We start from the raw sequence: 16,982 nt of genomic DNA, 5'->3' as shown, positions 1-16,982 counted from the left end.
AATCATGCGAAAAGTCGAGTGAGGCCTACCACATGCCCCACATTGTTCAGGCTCCTCCAAGATTCCAGCTGTAGTTTTTATTTGGCTAGTCCAGTTAAAATTCTTGTCAGGGGTAATTCTCAGGATGTTACGGGATTTGATATGTAATGCCATTGAATGTTAGGAGAAGGTGATTAGATTTTTCTTTCTTGAGAGATAGACTGTCTAGTACTTCTATGATACGAATACTAATTGGGACTTTCAGCACAAGTCTGGACGTTGACAAGTTCTCACTGCATCTGGGCAGGGACTACTTAATCATCTGAAGATTTGCAAAAGAATACTACAATTAGCAGTGATTATTTCTACTTCTGATCTTGTATCCTGTACAGGAAACCAACATTCTCCAGTATTAAATAAACTGTACAAAGGATTGTGCCAATTAAAGAAAACAAAAAATAGATTTGGAAAAGTAGTCATGCTTCTTCCCTCCCTAGCTCATAATTCTTGTGGCTAAGACATGGGAAGCATAGAGATGCATAGAATACAGTGGGATTTATTAATGCAGACTGGTATGCACCATTCTGGTTATGCAGTTTTATATTTTTTGCAAACTCCATATCTGGAAAAGTAAAGTTTGAATTGGATGTGTTCAACTAGGACAGGCAAAAATGCAACAGAAAGCAGGATATTTGATTTCAGATAATCTTTAATTTTATTCAGCAAAAACTCAGTTGTTATCATCTACTAATTCCAAATGCAATCATTTTCACACTCTTTCAAAAATACGGCAAATACAGCATGTTCTTTCAAACTGAATTCTTCATTGTGGAAGATCTGCTGTCTAGTATTCAACTTCTGAGTCATCATTCAGCCATATTAGAACTTTTCTTCTGTACAACTTTTAGCTCTTGCTTATAAAGGCACAAACAGAGAATCCCACAATAAGTTAAACCAATTCTAAAATTGTTCTCACTTGTTCCTACTTGGAGATTCCAGAGATTGCTGGACTGGTTGCAGCACAAAACAATTTTTTTTAACTGAAGACACCAAATTACACAGATCCAAAAAAACATATAATCGAAAACAAATCACCACAGGATAAAAATAATTAATAAACATTCTGATGTCAGTAAATTCCTAGTTTTCCTCCAGTGCTACGCTCCAGTATTTTACCATTATTTCAATATTTCAGGTGATTAACTGGATGCTTACAATTATTGCAAGTGTATTTAGTGCTTTCGACAGTGCAATTTGAGTTCAGATTTACACTAATGAATTCTTTTTCAGCTTGTGAATTTTCACAGTTATCTGTAGAAATAAAATTAAAATCAAAGATATATATTCATAAAAAAAATACTGTGGTTGTTGGACATCATTAAGTATCCTTTTGTTTGAGCATTAAAAATAAAAAAATTATTTTGCAGTGAAATATATTCAATAAAATCCTATTGTGTCAACACTGTGAATTACATTAATTAACCATACACTGATAAAATGCAAAGGATCTCATTAAAATTACACGCACAAATACCAAAACATGTCCTCACTTGGTCTCCAGTCTTTTACATAAAAACCCTATCATTGTTTTGACTGATGTTGAGGCAGATGTTTGAGAATTTAAACTTTTACACACATTCAGATATAAAACTGTGGACCGAAGGAGCATTTTCCAAATGCATGGCTGGACACAAACTTAAGGTAATGGCTTAACTAACTGTCAAGGGTCTTAGTAAAAAACTTTACAGTAATACATTGTTAGAATATTCACTGGAGCACAATAGTGCTGCTTTTTATATACTTAATCCATATACGGATATCTCCATTTAGTCAAGGGAACATGAGTCTCTTTTACAGATTGTGGTGATGTCCAACGGAGGATATAATGGGGACCTCCAGCCTTGTCATTGGTTCCTTGGAGAAAGGAAAAGAGCTACACAGTTAATGGGATTCTTAATTTGTTTAATCAAAATTGAGATTTACTGAATTATCAGGAAATCCTCTCCATTTTCAAAGTGTTGATGAAGTTACAAAACACTTGTACTGGTCATGTAATGCTAATACAAAATTCTATTTCAGTTTTCCTCGTGTTCTGATTGGCATAACTTAAAAAAACAAGTATTTTTCAAATAATCAATTGCAGACAGGTCTTTAGATCTATGCAATTACTTGGATGTGATTCTTTTTAAAAATCAAGTATTACAGCAAACTTTGTTTTAACCACTATCTTATCAACCAGCACCTTTGATAAACCAGCAGAAATAATTTACCTCAAATACCACAATCTGCAAGTATTTATGCTGTAAATAAGTCATGTGTATATCCCCTGCATTATGTTTCTATTACTTACTATGTGTGATTTTACATTGACTTCAGGAGGTGTGCTGATGTTTTTACATAGATTTTCTGAGAAATGTTGATGTCTTGAAGCTTTGCTTCATCAGGGTTTACTGTGGTTATGCGTACCTCTCGTTTATCCAAAATATTTGCTCAACTGGCACACTCCCATGCTGTATGACTATGACTACTGGTCCCATTGGTGCCGATGAATAAAAAGTTTGCTGTACTAACTTTTTACACTGGATGAGATGTGCATAGGAAAGAGCCTTCCAATAAACAATAAGCAAGAATTTGACTTTTTTCTCCCCTAGTATGTAAAGATTGAGTACCTCAAGTTAAATTCACCTTAACCAATCACCCAGATGTAACATAAAGAGACAACAGTGTACCTGCAGTCAAGCTGGCAACCTTAAGATGATTCAATGTAAAAGAGTCAATCAACAACAGAAAATTCATTTTTCATTTTAATTGCTAAAATTAAAGCACTGTACAGGATTTAAAACCATAAATGGACATGTTGATAAATAAATATGACACCTGAAAGGGATTTGGAATAAATGGACACAGGCTCTATAATTATACAACAGAAATATGACTCAGTATAACATTATTAACAAAAAGCACCTTTCAAACTCAATCCACTTACCAGAGATACGAGCTCCTCCAAATGGCTGCTGTCCCACAACAGAACCAGTTGACTTGTCATTGATGTAGAAGTTTCCAGCAGAATACCGTAGGATTTTACTTGCTTCAGCTATAACATTTCTGAAATAAGCCATGTTTTAAAATGAAAAAAAAATCAACTGAAGCAGAGTCATTCTTAAGGGGAGGTATTCTTTTGAACTTTGGGTAATTGTATGTCGCTACAAATTAAAATTGGGCCAGATGCATATAACATACTATGGATAAGATATTGCCTATTATAGTACATATATTCCAAGGTGTGTTAGCTACCTGAATCTGGGATTTATCATGGTTTGACATCATATCACCATAAGCAGACTCATTATAGCATGACACACACCCTGCAAATCATATGGAATGGTGTTGTTGCTTAACTCTAATGTTCATACATACAAAATTAATTGCAAATTGCTCTCTTCAGAATTACCCATGTTTGAAATATACAAATAAAATAACAGAAATATAATGTTGAAATTTATTAAATGGTCGCATTTCTATCAAATGAAAAAATGCCTTAATAAAACATCTGCATGTGTCCCAAGTCACTGATTCCTTCATAGCTTTTCCTTATAGTAGATGCCAAGCAGAAAGACAAACAGAAGTACAAGCATCCCATCACTGTTTCTTTGTAGTTGTAATTGGCCACCAACAGTTTCACCAAAGATTCCACATAAATTCATCTCTCCAATTTTCCTTTTCTATTGATCAATGACAAAGAAACCTGCAAATTACAGACACCTTAGGAACTGGCACTGGCCATCTTCTTTTGCAGTTATCTTTATTTCCAAATTGGTCACTGTATGTTCCCAACTGTCTTGAAGAAGCACCTGAAATTATGATGCACCTAATTAACTGCAGAATGCTCAGAATCCCTCTCCCACACACCAATTCACTTAACCATTCTGCAGTCTAGATACCAGTATCATTTCACATATGGAGAAAGAAATAAGAGGAAACGTTGGTATTGATCAACGACATGGTTACAGACATAGAAAGGTAAGTGTGCTTGAGAGTTCAATGAGGATTTCTATTTGGTTAGCAGCAAGAAACAGAACATGTGTTTTACACTGCTGCATGTAAACTATAGGCCAATGTCCAAAAGGAAGAGCAAATACCTGGAAGAGTAAAAGGAATAAATTTAGAAACACAGAATATAGGAGCACGTATAGACGATTCAGCCCTGCCAACCTGTGCTGCCATTCAATATAATCATGGTTGATCATCCAACTGAGTACCCTGTTACCGCTTTCTACCCATGTGCTTTGATCCTTTTAGCCTTAGGAACTATATTTCTCTCCTTGAAAAATTCAATGTTTTGGCCTCCACTGCTATATGACGCAGAGAAGTCCACAGGCTCACTGTGCTCTGGATGAAGAAATTTCTCCTCATCTCTGACCTAAAAAGCCTGCTCCTTATCCTTATGGCTGTGACCCCTGGTTCTAGACTCCCCGGTCAAAAAGATTCTTCCCACATCTACCCTGTCTAATCCTATTAGAATTTTATACGTTCAATGAGAATCACCCCCTCCCATTCTCCTAAACATCAGTGAATATAGTCCTAACCAATTCAGTCTCTCCCTGTATGTCAGTCCTGCTATCCCAGGAATTAGTCCTGAATAATGCTAACGGCAGACAGCAATCATTGTGATGCATATTGGGTGAAAAACTGCAAGGAGGGCAGGAATTGTGAAATGTGGGCTGGAGAAATTGATCAGTTTGTTTCTAGTCCAATGAGGAAGAAAGCTGTGCTGGATATAGATCTGGGATTGAAGTGGGTCAAATGGACTATGTTAATTCAGACAGTATTAATATCAACAAACCCAGTTCCAAATACCTCAGCCCCCTGCAGGACTTTGCCAGTGATCTCACTGAGCCAGGGGTGCACTGCAATGGGAAATTTAAATCACTGATCTCACTGTTGGGGCAGCACCAATGGTAAGAACCTCTAATTCTGAGGTACCAATAATCATTCCAGGAAGATCTTCAGGTCAGAGAAACTTGCAATAAATGACTGGCTTTCTTTTTCTTTTTGGTTGCAAAGTATAATGGCTGAAATGCGATGTATCCATTTTAAATCATACGTATTGATAGTTTGTAAATAAAAAAACTTTTGCTGGCGATTCTAAAAACTGCGTTCTAAACAACTGAGACTGGCACAGGCTATTCTGTACAAACTCATGGAGCACTTGCTACTACTTATCAAAAAGTTTCAGTCTAAAGCCTCCCCAAACTAAAAAAACGTACTTATCCTGTGCGAAAACAGAGCCAGTGAGACCATAAGGAGTGCTTGTATCAATCAAGTGGAGAATTTCCTGGTATTTGTTTTCAGGGTAAACATATACAGTCACGACTGGTCCAAAGATTTCCTGGAAGTAAATCATATTTCATAGTTATGCTCTTCCAGATAATTGCACAGCAGCAGAGACATGAGACCCATTTTGAAGTTGTACTGTGCAGAGGCATGACAGCTGCTACAGTCTACTGGTAAGAGGCCACAGCCATTTCTGTCATCACCACCACTACCTCCCCACCCTCACTCCACCCCCAGTCATATCAGCATATCTTAAAACAAGACTCTTGTCCGAGCATAAGAGAACTGAAAGTAGATTGGTTGTTCAGAACAGGATTCTAGACAGTAAGTAGCCACAATTCAAAATATGAGGGAGCAGTCTGCAGTAGTGAAGTGATTGGTGGGGGTGCAGGAAAGGGGGAAAAAAAAAGGGCAGCAATAATTGTGTTTGTGGAGGAAGCACAGCTCCTCCCCAAGGAAATAATTAGTGGCAGCTTTTCTTTGTGTAGTTTGTACCATGCAACACTCATTCAGCCTGGGAATAAACTGGCACTGGGTTCAAATGACATCATTGTGCCTCATGTTAGAATATTAATGAGGCTGACGCCTATCTGCAAACCTTGGGAATTAAAACATTGGAAAGCATCAATGCTACACAACTGTGGAGGTAATAATTCTGTCCTTGCCTGCACATAGACTTATTAAAAATCATGGGTTTTACAGAATTGCAAAGCAACCAAACCCACCCTACCCAGTGACAGGCAAAACTACATCCAAAACTATTTTAATTAACAATTCACATGGGACAATAAATGGGGAGACTGCAGATATTCTCAGAACCAGAATAAATGGGAATTTTCTCTCCGGGATATTTGTACAAATGTTTCTTCAATAAATGTTGATAAGTCTAAAATATATTCAATATGATCATATTGCACATGAGCATATTACTACAATATATGGACAAGGGTCCATGGGGCTTCTCAAATGTAATCAAATTAGACAGGCTCTATAATGTCATCTATTTGACTTTCTTTTGAAAATCACATATTTCCTCATTAACTGGCAGAAATTCTGTGGCAGATGACAATCTTACCTCTTTCATTATGGGATCCTGAGGATCTTTTGTCTCTATAATTGATGGTTCCACGAAATAACCAATTTTGTCATCACATTTTCCACCTGAAATTATTGTTAGATTTGGGGAGGACTGAGCATGTTCAATCCATTTCTTTATCCGTGCAAAGGACTGAGGAAGAAATTTACTATTAGCAGAAAAAAAATATTTTGCAGCAACACATAGGACAAAAACATGACTGGTGAAATCTCTAAATTACTAAGAATAAGGTATATTGCATGCCTAATAAAATATTTTACCTTGTTATCAATAACTGCTGAAAAGAACGTTTCAAAGTCATCCGCTGGCTAAAAGAGATAAAACATTATGGGAATACAAATTAGCATTACATTGCAACTTTGACTCAATACACAGTTTACAATTCATATCTTGTACAAGAAACATACATTTCAACATAATCCAGAAATTTGCAGACCTGCAAAGAAAAATAATTTTACAAATTTCTATACTGTACATGGTTTAAGCAGCTTGGGGAAGTTGGGGAGCAAATTAGATCATTACTCCTTACTTTTCCCAGCACTGTGTGATTAGATTATTGAGACCAATTGAATTATACTCTCCATTTCCGACGTATAAAGGGTTCAAAATTACTTGAATTTTTGGTTTTTTTTTTCACAATCTCAATGCCATTTCTAGCAATGACAACGTCAAACAGAAAGATTGCAAAATTACTAATGCGGGTATTGGGAATGCCATATCAGTGCACTGGAAATTTTTACATAAATTACTTTACATAAATTAAGCAGAACATACTGTTACTAAGACTACAGCTATCATTTGTATAGTGTCTTTAATATGAAAAGAAGTCCCAAGTGCATCACAGAGGCTGTAGGCATGGATGGGTGAATGGGGATTCACAGGAAGCCAGAGGCAGCATATCAATATAAAGTTGTTGTATAGAATTAACAGCACAGCAAGCCAATTTGATTCAGCAGGTGCTTTGTGATTCATATGAGAGTTCTATCACCTTACTTTTACCTAATTACGTCTGTACATTTTTCTGTTATGTGGAAAGGGAAGTTGTGTTGGGGATACAAACAGTTTACACAGACATTAAAAGGTTAAGTAAATTGGCAAAATGTTGGCAAATAGAATACAATGTGGAAATATGTGAAGTTGTTCATTTTATAAGGGAGAACAAAAGAATAGTATTATTTTAAAAACAGAGAGAGAACCTACAACACAAAGGGACTTGGGGGTAATTATGCATGAAACACAAAAAGCTAGCGCACAGGTGCAGCAGGTCATCAGGAACACCAGGAATGTTGGCAAAGGGGTCTCATGGCACAGTGGTAGTGTTCCTACTCCTTGACCAAGACATCTGGGTTCAAGATCCACCTGTTCCAGAGGTGTGTAATAACATCTCCGAACAGGTTGATTAGAAAAATAGGTTAAATAAAAAATTAGAATGTTGGCCCTTATAACAAAGAGTTTGGAGTGTAAGAGCAGGGAGGTCTTACTGCAAGTGTACAAGGTGCTGGTGAAATATCTGGAGTTCTGGGTGCAGTTTTGATCCCTTTATTTAAAGGAAAGATATTATTCAATTGGAGGCAATTTGGAGCAGGTTCACCAGGGTGATATGCAGTATGGAGGGGGCGAGGGTTGGTAGTGGGGGTGTTTTATGTGCAAAAGTTGAGCAATTTGGGACTACTCATTGGAATTTAGAAGAATAAGAGGTGATTTTTCAGAAACACGCAGCATTCTTAAGGGGTTTGACAGAGTAAATGCTGACAGGATGCTTACCTGCCTGAGTCATGATGAGTGCCAGTTTTGGACAAAGTCAAAAATCACACAACACAATTTCTAGAATACAGGAATGTACGGATGATTAAAAATTCAGCCAGCCATTTTGGGTTTGTTCACTCCACTCACACCAGTTGTATGATCCTTTGATCTCTCTGCCTATAAATTCTGTGTGCTCTCCTCTCACTGCACCTGACAAAGGGCTGCACTCCGAAAGCTTGTGATTTCAAATAAACCTGTTGGACTATAACCTCGTGTCGTGTGATTTTTGACTTTGTCTGCCGGAGTGCGCTTAGGACCAGAGGGCATTGTCTCAGGATAAAAAGGCACCAAGCTAAGACTGAGAGGAGGACAGATTTCTTCTTTCAGAGGATTGAGTGTTTGCAACTCCTAGCCACAGAGAGCTGCGAGTGCAGAGTCCTTCTGTATATTTAAAGCTGAGATAGACAGACAGATAGATACTTCATCTGTAGGGGAATGAAAGGTAACAGGAAAATGCACGAAAGTGGATATGAGGAATGTCAGATCCGCCATGATAGTACTGAATGGCGATGCAACTCAAGGGGCCAAATAGTCTACTTCTATTCTTATTTCTTATGGTCTTACTCTTTGTGATTATCTAGCTTCACCTTAAATGCATCCCTGACAAACTTGATTCAGCAGTAATTACTTTTAATGGGACAGAGAAGGTTAAAACGAGATTTAGTTGTCAACTGCAGCTTAGTGGTAATACTATTGGCTCTGATTCAGAAGGTCATGGGTTTAGTCCCATTTCAGAGATGTGTCCACAAAGATCAGAAATACATAAAAGGTTCCACATAATTATTTCAAAGAACAAAGTGAGGTTTCCCTAGTGCGCTGGCCAATATTATGCCTAAATCAACATTAAAATCTTCTCATTGATGTCTGTGGGATCTTGCTGCGGACAAACTGGATCATATACTTTCAAATGACAACATTGAATACTATTTAAAATCCTTAATTGGCTATAAAACTGAACAGTCATTCCAAAATCATGAAAGGCACTACAGAAATGCAAGATTTTTTTTGTTACTTTTAATGGAATGAATAGGAAAAGATTATTTTCTCTAATTACATGTTAAGTGTTGCAAGGTCATTTTGAAATTACCATAGTGAGGAGACAGAATAAGAGAAATTTCTTTCAAGTTGTTAAAACATGAAAAGCTTTGCACAGGGTCATGTTTAAGTACTGTATCTTTTGAGAAATAACTAAACAAATTACCAAAGGATTGCAAAATATTTCAGCACAGAAGCAGTCCAGTCAGCCCGACTGCTCCACGCCAGTGTTTATGCACACAAGACCAGAACCACGGCAACAGACATAGTCATTAATAAATACAAAAGGGAATTTTGGGAAAACTGCTTTACCCAGGGAGACAGACTTGCTACTACAGGGAGCGGTGAAAATTAACTGCATTAACGTATTCAAGTAGAAGCTAGATAAGCACAAGGGACAAAGGAATGGATGAATACGATTGGTGGAATTAGATATGAAGAGATGGGAGGAGACTGGGTGGTACCTAAACATTGCCATAAACCTGGGACTATGCCCACCATGGCCAATGAGTTCAAAGTTGGCAGAAGCTAAGATCATGGCAGCAAATTATTTGCCATTTTCTCACTAATTTCAAGCTACTATAACAGGTACATTTTGGTTGGGATGTCAGATTCCAAAGCTATTTTAACTTTGTGAGACAAGGTTTTGTCCTGGATCTGGTTTTGGTAGTGAACCCCAGCATCAAGGAACTGCACGTCCAGAAGGTATATAGAACAGTACTTTTAGTTTTAAGAGCAGGAAAAAAAATCAGGGGCTTCTCCTTCCCCAGCTTCATCAGCCCCAAAATGCCATCACGTAGTAACCTCCCTGACCCACCTATAGGTCCAGTCCTGGAGGACGACATTCCAGCTTCCCAAATGCTGTCAAGTGGGAGTGGATCGACTGCATTTAAATGAGGTCTAAGAATTAGTATGAATTAAATCCTTTTCTCATTTTGTAAGTTAAATTCCGAGCATTAGGTTTTGTCCTTGAAATTAAAGCATTTGTGTGTTTTCAAATAAATTTCCTGAAACTTATCCAAAAGCTACCTCATCTGAAGGTTCATCTTCAGCACGAGCAAGAGAAAGCTTCGAGTCAGGAGAAGTTGCTCCTGGTATAAATATATTATTTTGTGACATTTGCACATTCTGACAGTTGCATACGTAGTAGTTAGAAATAAGAAAGAGATTGAAATTGTAATGGAAATGGTATCAACTTTATTTAATTTATAGGATGACACTGATAGCCCCATATTAAGAATTTTATTGTACTTTACTGCTCCAAAGCTGGCCAGCTAGGATCTTTGAATTGGTTTTCATTGGGGTTACATATTCGTGAAGGATACTCGTTACTGTGTGGTAACTGGGGAATGCACGTGTGCTATCTACTTTACTACTGCTGTTGATCCCTAGACTGCAATCAGGTTCATCCTAAAGCACATCAGGAGACAGTAAAGCAGGTGTAACATCATGGGACTAGTAACCCAGAGACTGAGGCTACCACCCTGGGAACATAGGTTAAAATCATACCATGGCAACTGGCAGAATTTAAACTCAGTTAGTAAAACAGGAATATAAAGCTGTCTCAATAATGGGGTCCATAAGACTATTGTTGGTTATTGTAAAAACCCATCTGCTGCACCAATATCCTTTAGGGAAGGAAATCTACCTGTTTCCAAATGGCCTGCATGTAACTCCAGATCCACTGCAAAGTGCTGATATTTAACTGCCTAGTGACTTGGCCAAGCAAACCATTAGACTAAAGAGCAATCAAACAGGAGGCTTGAAGAAGACAGTCAGGGGATGGTTGGGAAAGTTATTTCAAATTGGAGAACTCAATGTTAAGTCCTCCAGGTTGTAGGGTGCCCAGGTGGAAGATAAGGTGTTGTTCTTCAAATGTGCGTTGCAAGTCGCTGTGCCACTGGAGGCGGCCAAAAGCGGACATGTCAGAGGGGGCATGGGCGGGGAGTTCAAATGGGTGGTGACGGGGAGGTTAGGTTGGCTTTTACAGGCCAGGTGAAGATGCTCAGGAAAACACGGGCACCTAGTCTACGTTTGGTCTCACCAACATACAGAAGACCACAATCGGCAGCCCTGGATGCAATAGACTAGGTTGGAGGAGATGCAGGTGAAGCTTTGTCTCAATTGGAAGAATTGTTTAGGGCCCTGAAAATGGAGGTGAAGGAGATAGTGCGGGGACAGGTGTTGCATCTTTTACGGTTACAAGGGAAGGTACCGGGCGGGTTGGAGTGGTTGGTGGGGAGTGTAACGTGAACAGTCTTTGCAGAAGGCAGAGAGGGGTGGGGATCTAACTGGAGTCAGCCGAAGTGTATGAGGATGATACGGTTGGATGCAGAGGCTGGTGGGGTGGAAAGTGAGGACGAGGGGGACCCTATCTTTATTATGTTTGGGGGTGGGGGGGACGGTGGTGGTGGTTAAGAGCTGTGGAGTGGGGAATGGTGGAGGGCAATCTGGATGACAGAGGGGGGAGAAGAGCATTGTTTGCAAAAGGCAGACATCCGGGATGCTTAGGCATGGAACGTCTCCTCGTCAGAGTAGACGCAATAGAGATGGAGGAATTAGGAAAACAGCATAGAGTTTTTGCAGGATACAGGGGGGAGGAAGTGTGGTCTAGGCAGCTATGGGCGTCTGTGGGTTTATAGTAAATGCCGGTCCGTAACTATCACCAGAAATGGAAACAGAGAGATCTAAAAAAGGGGAGGAAGGTGTCTGAGATAGACCAAGTGAATTTGAGGGCGGGCTGGAAGTTGTTAGCGAAGGTGACTAACTGCTCCAGTTCAGCCTGCGTGCAGGATGCAGCACCGATGCAGTCATCAACCTAATGGCCAAAGTTTTAGGGAACAGTACCAGTGTATGTACTGAAGAGGGACTGTTCGACATAACCTACGAACAGGCAGGTGTAGCTAGGGCCCACGTGACTGCCCATGGCAACCCTCCGGATTTGGAGAAAGGGGGAAGAATTGAAGGAAAAGTTATTGAGGGTGAGGACTAGTTCGGCAAGGTAGAGGAGGTATTGGTGGCGGGGGAGCTAGATGGATCTATTGTAGAGGAATAAAACGGAGGGCCTGTGGGCCATCCTTATGGAGTGTGGAGTGTATAGGGATTGAACATCCATAGCAAAGATGAAGCGCTGGGGGCCTGGGAATTGGAAGTTGCCAAAGAGGTGGAGGGTGTGGTTTGCATCCCGGATGTAAGTGGGGAGTGCCTGGACCAAGGGGGAGAGAACGGAGTCGAGGTAGGTTAAAAGAGGAGTTCGGTGGGGCAGGAGCATGCGGAGATGATGGGTAGTTGGGCTTGTGGATCTTGGGAAGCAGGTAGAACCGGGCACTATAAGGCTGGAGGCAGTGGAGGGGTGGTCATCGGAAGTGATAAGGTCATGCACAGTGTGGGAGACAGCGGCTTGATGGGCCATGGTGGGGTCGTGGTCAAGGGAGAGGTAGGACGTGGTGTCAGAGAGTTGGTGTTTGGCCTGTTAAGAGAGGAGGTCGGTGGGGCAGGAGCATGCTGCAGTGATGGGCAATTTGCCAACAACACCCACAAGAAAGAATACAGGAAAAAAATCAAAATTTAGCTCTTTAAATGGTACAAAGTATAGCTGTGTGATTTTGGTTTTAAATTACTGCAATATGTTTTTACGTGGAAGTTTTTACTGCTCTTAAAACAAAAACAAACAAACAAACAGTCTTAGCAGCCTACGATCAATAATTATTGTCGGTGCCAAGAACACACCAATTCAGTGTGCTCACGTTGCATCCCTATGTCACTTATTTTAATGCAAAGCATTCTTCCACTCACTTTAAATCAAGTTAACTGCTCATTTTCAAAAGAAAATTGCATGAAGGAATGATATGCAGGAATGTTAAGTATCTGTTTGCTTTTATCACCAACAGTAATTTATAGCCTTATGTTAGAAAATATTTGAAATATTCAGATCTAAAAGAGGAAAAGGCAGGTTAATGTTCAGGTATAACCCTTCAGCAAATGTCAATTCTACAGTGCTACTTCAACAATATTTACTACCCTCTGAAGCCAATTAAAAATAAGACTTTTATTCAAAATAGTTCATGTAATGCTGTAACATTATCGGGGTAGTATGAGAATGAGACAGGAAAGTTTACTGGAGTCAAATTCTTCAATACCAAGTCATTTTTTGTATTTTATGTAATCGGAAACCTTTCCAAGATGATATTAGTATTTGCCCTTGCAGATTTGGTGGAAAATGCATTCTCTACAGGCAAAGCGTCAGGAAAAGCCACAAGCCAAAGAATAGTGTTATAATTAAAATTTGTAATGATATCCCAGGTCACTTGGAGACAATAAATCTCTCTCTTTTAGTTTCCATCTTCTTTCAGCAAGTTTCGAATCTGTCTTTGTTAAAGAAACACATTTGTTCTTTAGGGTTTCTCTGCTGTAATAAAACTGAAGATATTTTGGGTATACCCAAATTCATGCTTATGTACCACTGAACTTTCAGTATATCTCCTTGTTTACAAATACCATCAGACCCATTCCTTTGTAAAGATTATCTGTCTTTGCTAGTTTTCTGCCTTGGTATTTATTAAATAAATTAATATGAAAAGATCCATGAATTCATATGTTTGATGATCAATGAGTCAACACCACTTCAAATATTAGTTTATTCATTTTGGAAGTTTCTACTACACCCAAAGATTCTTGCCTTTTGTTTTCTTCATCGTACTGGAGATGGCTGCTTATATTTTAGACAATTTTGCTGTAATAAATCTTACGAACACGGCAATGTTCCACAAGGATGTTCCAGTATCCAGAAATGATCACCAAATCTTTTTAGAAAAATTATCTGTTCCATTTGTAAAATTCCAACAATAAAGACAAACATGCAAGGAATCTCACAAGAGGGCAGAAAAACAAGAGCAGGAATGGGGGAAAACTGCTACGAGGTGACCTTAGAGCTAACTTTTGAAGCAAAAAATCTTTGAAGAGTGGAGGCACACAACTCAATAGAGGAATTCTGGTAGAGAATTCCAGAGTTCATAGGGATGATGGTTTAAATCTCAGAACTCAGCCAGTGGACTAGGGCAAAGCGGATGGAATTCACAGCAGTCTAGACCAAGGAAAACATTAAGGGAGATGGAAAATTGGGTGGGGGGCGGTTTCATAGATAGGGTGAAATGATGTGCAAACGATGGTACTGATTATGAAATGCCAGAAGTGCTGCCTCTTTCAATATTGTAGTTTTAGAAATAAACAGAAGCATATTATCTGCATCAACTTAGGGTACGACATATTCTCTCACTACTGTTGTTGTTTCAGATTCAAGATACATGAAAGCCATGAAATCCAAAAAGCACTTTAGCTTTGTCACATCGCCTTCAATCCAAAGGCTTAAGCACAAATTTAATTCACCTCGTCACTGCTCTTGATTTACCTCATAATACTATTTCCAGCTTTGGTACTATCCTGCCTTATGGACCCTGGCATTTCACCTAGGATTCTCAATAAAAGAACAAAAAAAATCAGGACAAGTGGTTTGAATTTTGTCTCAGTTTTACTTACATTTCCCACTTTAATTTTCTTCTGCTCCTCCAGGAGGTTTTTTTTAATTTCAGGCCACAATGAATCAGGTACATACATCCTTGAACAGGCTGAACATTTTTGCCCTCCATACTCAAAGGCAGAGCGAATAGTACCATTTACCACACTGCCAATATCAGCCGATTTATGCACAAAGTGAAAGTTCTTACCACCACATTCTGTAAAAATAAGAATTGTCCTTAGATATGCGGTTGCTTTGGAGACCTGCAAATGTGAGTGAGCAGCAGCTAAAGGTTAATAGATTGCCAGCAAGTGTGCTATAGACAGATGTAATCAAGGCTGTCAAAAGGGCACTTAATAATTAACTGAAGAGAGAAAATATGCAGGGCTAGTACAACTAGGGCAAAAGATCTGGCTGTGTGATGGAGCACAAGACAAATCTTTTGGTTACAGTTTGAAGGGGGTTCCAGTTTTAAATTTTGATTGATACAAATAAAGAGCACTTAAGGTGCAAGCTAGAAAAAGCACACAGCTGAAGTAGGAAAAAAAATAGGTCAAGGTTTTGATCCAAAGCCGTAGAGGTTCTTGATGTTTTGTTTTAAGCGCTGGGATGTTAACAATTTTTTGTCATTCACAGCAGATCGGTTAAAGCTTTCATAATTCATGTTTCCTGTGATGTTAGTTTTGACTTTTCAATTCAATCATTGTTCAAAATATTTTGGACTCTTAAACATTTGCCTTTGTACGAAAACAGTACATCAATAACAGGCTGTAGATTTTTTGGCCGTTATTATTCTTGTACACTGCTAAGGGATACTTAATGTAGTGCAAGAAGAGGTACACTTCAGATGGCTTGCAGCAATTAAGCCCAATAAACTACTGTCCCTGCTACATTATTCAAGTGAACATGTACATGCAAACAAAATTCCCTGCAATAAAATCTACCTTGGTAGGGAATTCTCCTGGTGTCAATGCTGTTTTGAAGTTCAATATCCATTACTTATTTTGGGATGAATACAACTTTCATTTGAAACAGCAAAAAGGACTTCAGAAACACCAAGAAGATACGTTCTGTGTAAAATATTTAGCTTATAGATGATGATGTAGAAATATTGTAAATGACAGAGATTATTACAGAACCACAGAACAGTTACAGCACATAAGGCAACAATTTGACTTGAATCCACATGCAACAGCAACTCAGCTAGTCTCACTTTATTCTCTTTTCTGCTAGCCCTGCACATTTTCTCTCTCCAGTTAATTATTCACTACTCTTTGGACGGCCTTGATGAAATCTGTCTCCACCACACTTTCTGGCAGTACGTTCCAGATCCTAACCGTTCACTGAATAAAAGCAGTTTTTCCTCATTTGCCTTTAGTTCTTTTACCACTGACCCAAATAACTGTCCCTTAGGTTTTGACTCTTTCAGTCTTACAAAGAGTTTCTCCCTATTTACTGTGTTTGGACTATGAGTTTTAACATCTTTATCTCAAATCTCCACAAAACCTTCTTGTTTCAATGGAAAACAGCTCCAGTTTCCCCAATCTATTTACAATATTTAAGTCCCTCATTCTTGGGAATATTCTTGAAAGCTTTTTCTGCCATCACACCCTTTCAAAAGCATGGGTGCCCAGAATTGAATGTAATACTTCCAATGAGCTCAAACCAATGACTTATAAGGTTCACCATAACCTCATGTTTGTACTCCATTTCTACTTAAGAAGTCCAAGTTCAACGTCACATCCATCACTTTCTTAATCTGCTATGCCACCTTCAACAAATGGTGCACATGAGCCCTCAGGTTTCACTGCTCCTCCACCTGCTTTAGAACTGTAACCTTTATTTTATTTTGCATTATCTCTCCTCATATTTCCTCCCAAAACAGGGTTCATTTGAGTTACAGAAAAGTATTCTTACCTCCAGACAGGCGAGGAAAGGTCCGGTATTTGTCCAGTTTCTGAGACACCAGCTTCCAAAGATGTTTAAATGTTCTAGAGAAGGTGAAATAGCTAACTGATATAGATGTATCTTTCAAGCTTTAACAATATTTTTAAGTAATAAACAATTTTCTGAAGAAGGGTCACCGGACCTGAAACATTAACTCTGATTTTTCTCCACAGATGCTGCCAGACCTGCTGAGATTTTCCAGCAACTTGTTTTTGTTACAATCTTCAATTTGTCACAAATCATTCACTCCCTGTAAATAATCTTAAGTAC

General features: G+C 38.7%; 1 protein-coding gene across 3 annotated transcripts in view; it reads right to left on the bottom strand.

Moving 5' to 3' along the window:
- Nucleotides 1-670: 670 nt before the first annotated feature.
- The window catches only part of aldh4a1 (aldehyde dehydrogenase 4 family, member A1), a 419,312-nt gene continuing 403,000 nt past the window's right edge, over nt 671-16,982 (bottom strand). The window contains exons 9-15 of one of the 3 annotated variants that reach the window (XM_048614969.1): nt 16,683-16,756; nt 14,786-14,982; nt 6,670-6,717; nt 6,389-6,541; nt 5,247-5,368; nt 2,966-3,084; nt 671-1,893 (exon numbers count right to left, since the gene is read on the bottom strand). In XM_048614969.1, the coding sequence (XP_048470926.1) occupies nt 1,781-1,893; nt 2,966-3,084; nt 5,247-5,368; nt 6,389-6,541; nt 6,670-6,717; nt 14,786-14,982; nt 16,683-16,756 (826 nt within the window). In that variant the 3' untranslated portion in view covers nt 671-1,780. Of the gene's footprint in view, nt 1,894-2,965; nt 3,085-3,466; nt 4,119-5,246; nt 5,369-6,388; nt 6,542-6,669; nt 6,718-14,785; nt 14,983-16,682; nt 16,757-16,982 lie in introns of those variants that run through there. The other 2 variants (XM_048614968.1, XM_048614970.1) reach the window with 2 other exon arrangements.

This window comes from Rhincodon typus, chromosome 31, assembly GCF_021869965.1.
Source record: "Rhincodon typus isolate 14 chromosome 31, sRhiTyp1.1, whole genome shotgun sequence".
Lineage (NCBI taxonomy): Eukaryota > Metazoa > Chordata > Chondrichthyes > Orectolobiformes > Rhincodontidae > Rhincodon > Rhincodon typus.
Note: the sequence above shows the minus strand (reverse complement) of the source record. Positions and strands in the feature narration are given on the sequence as shown.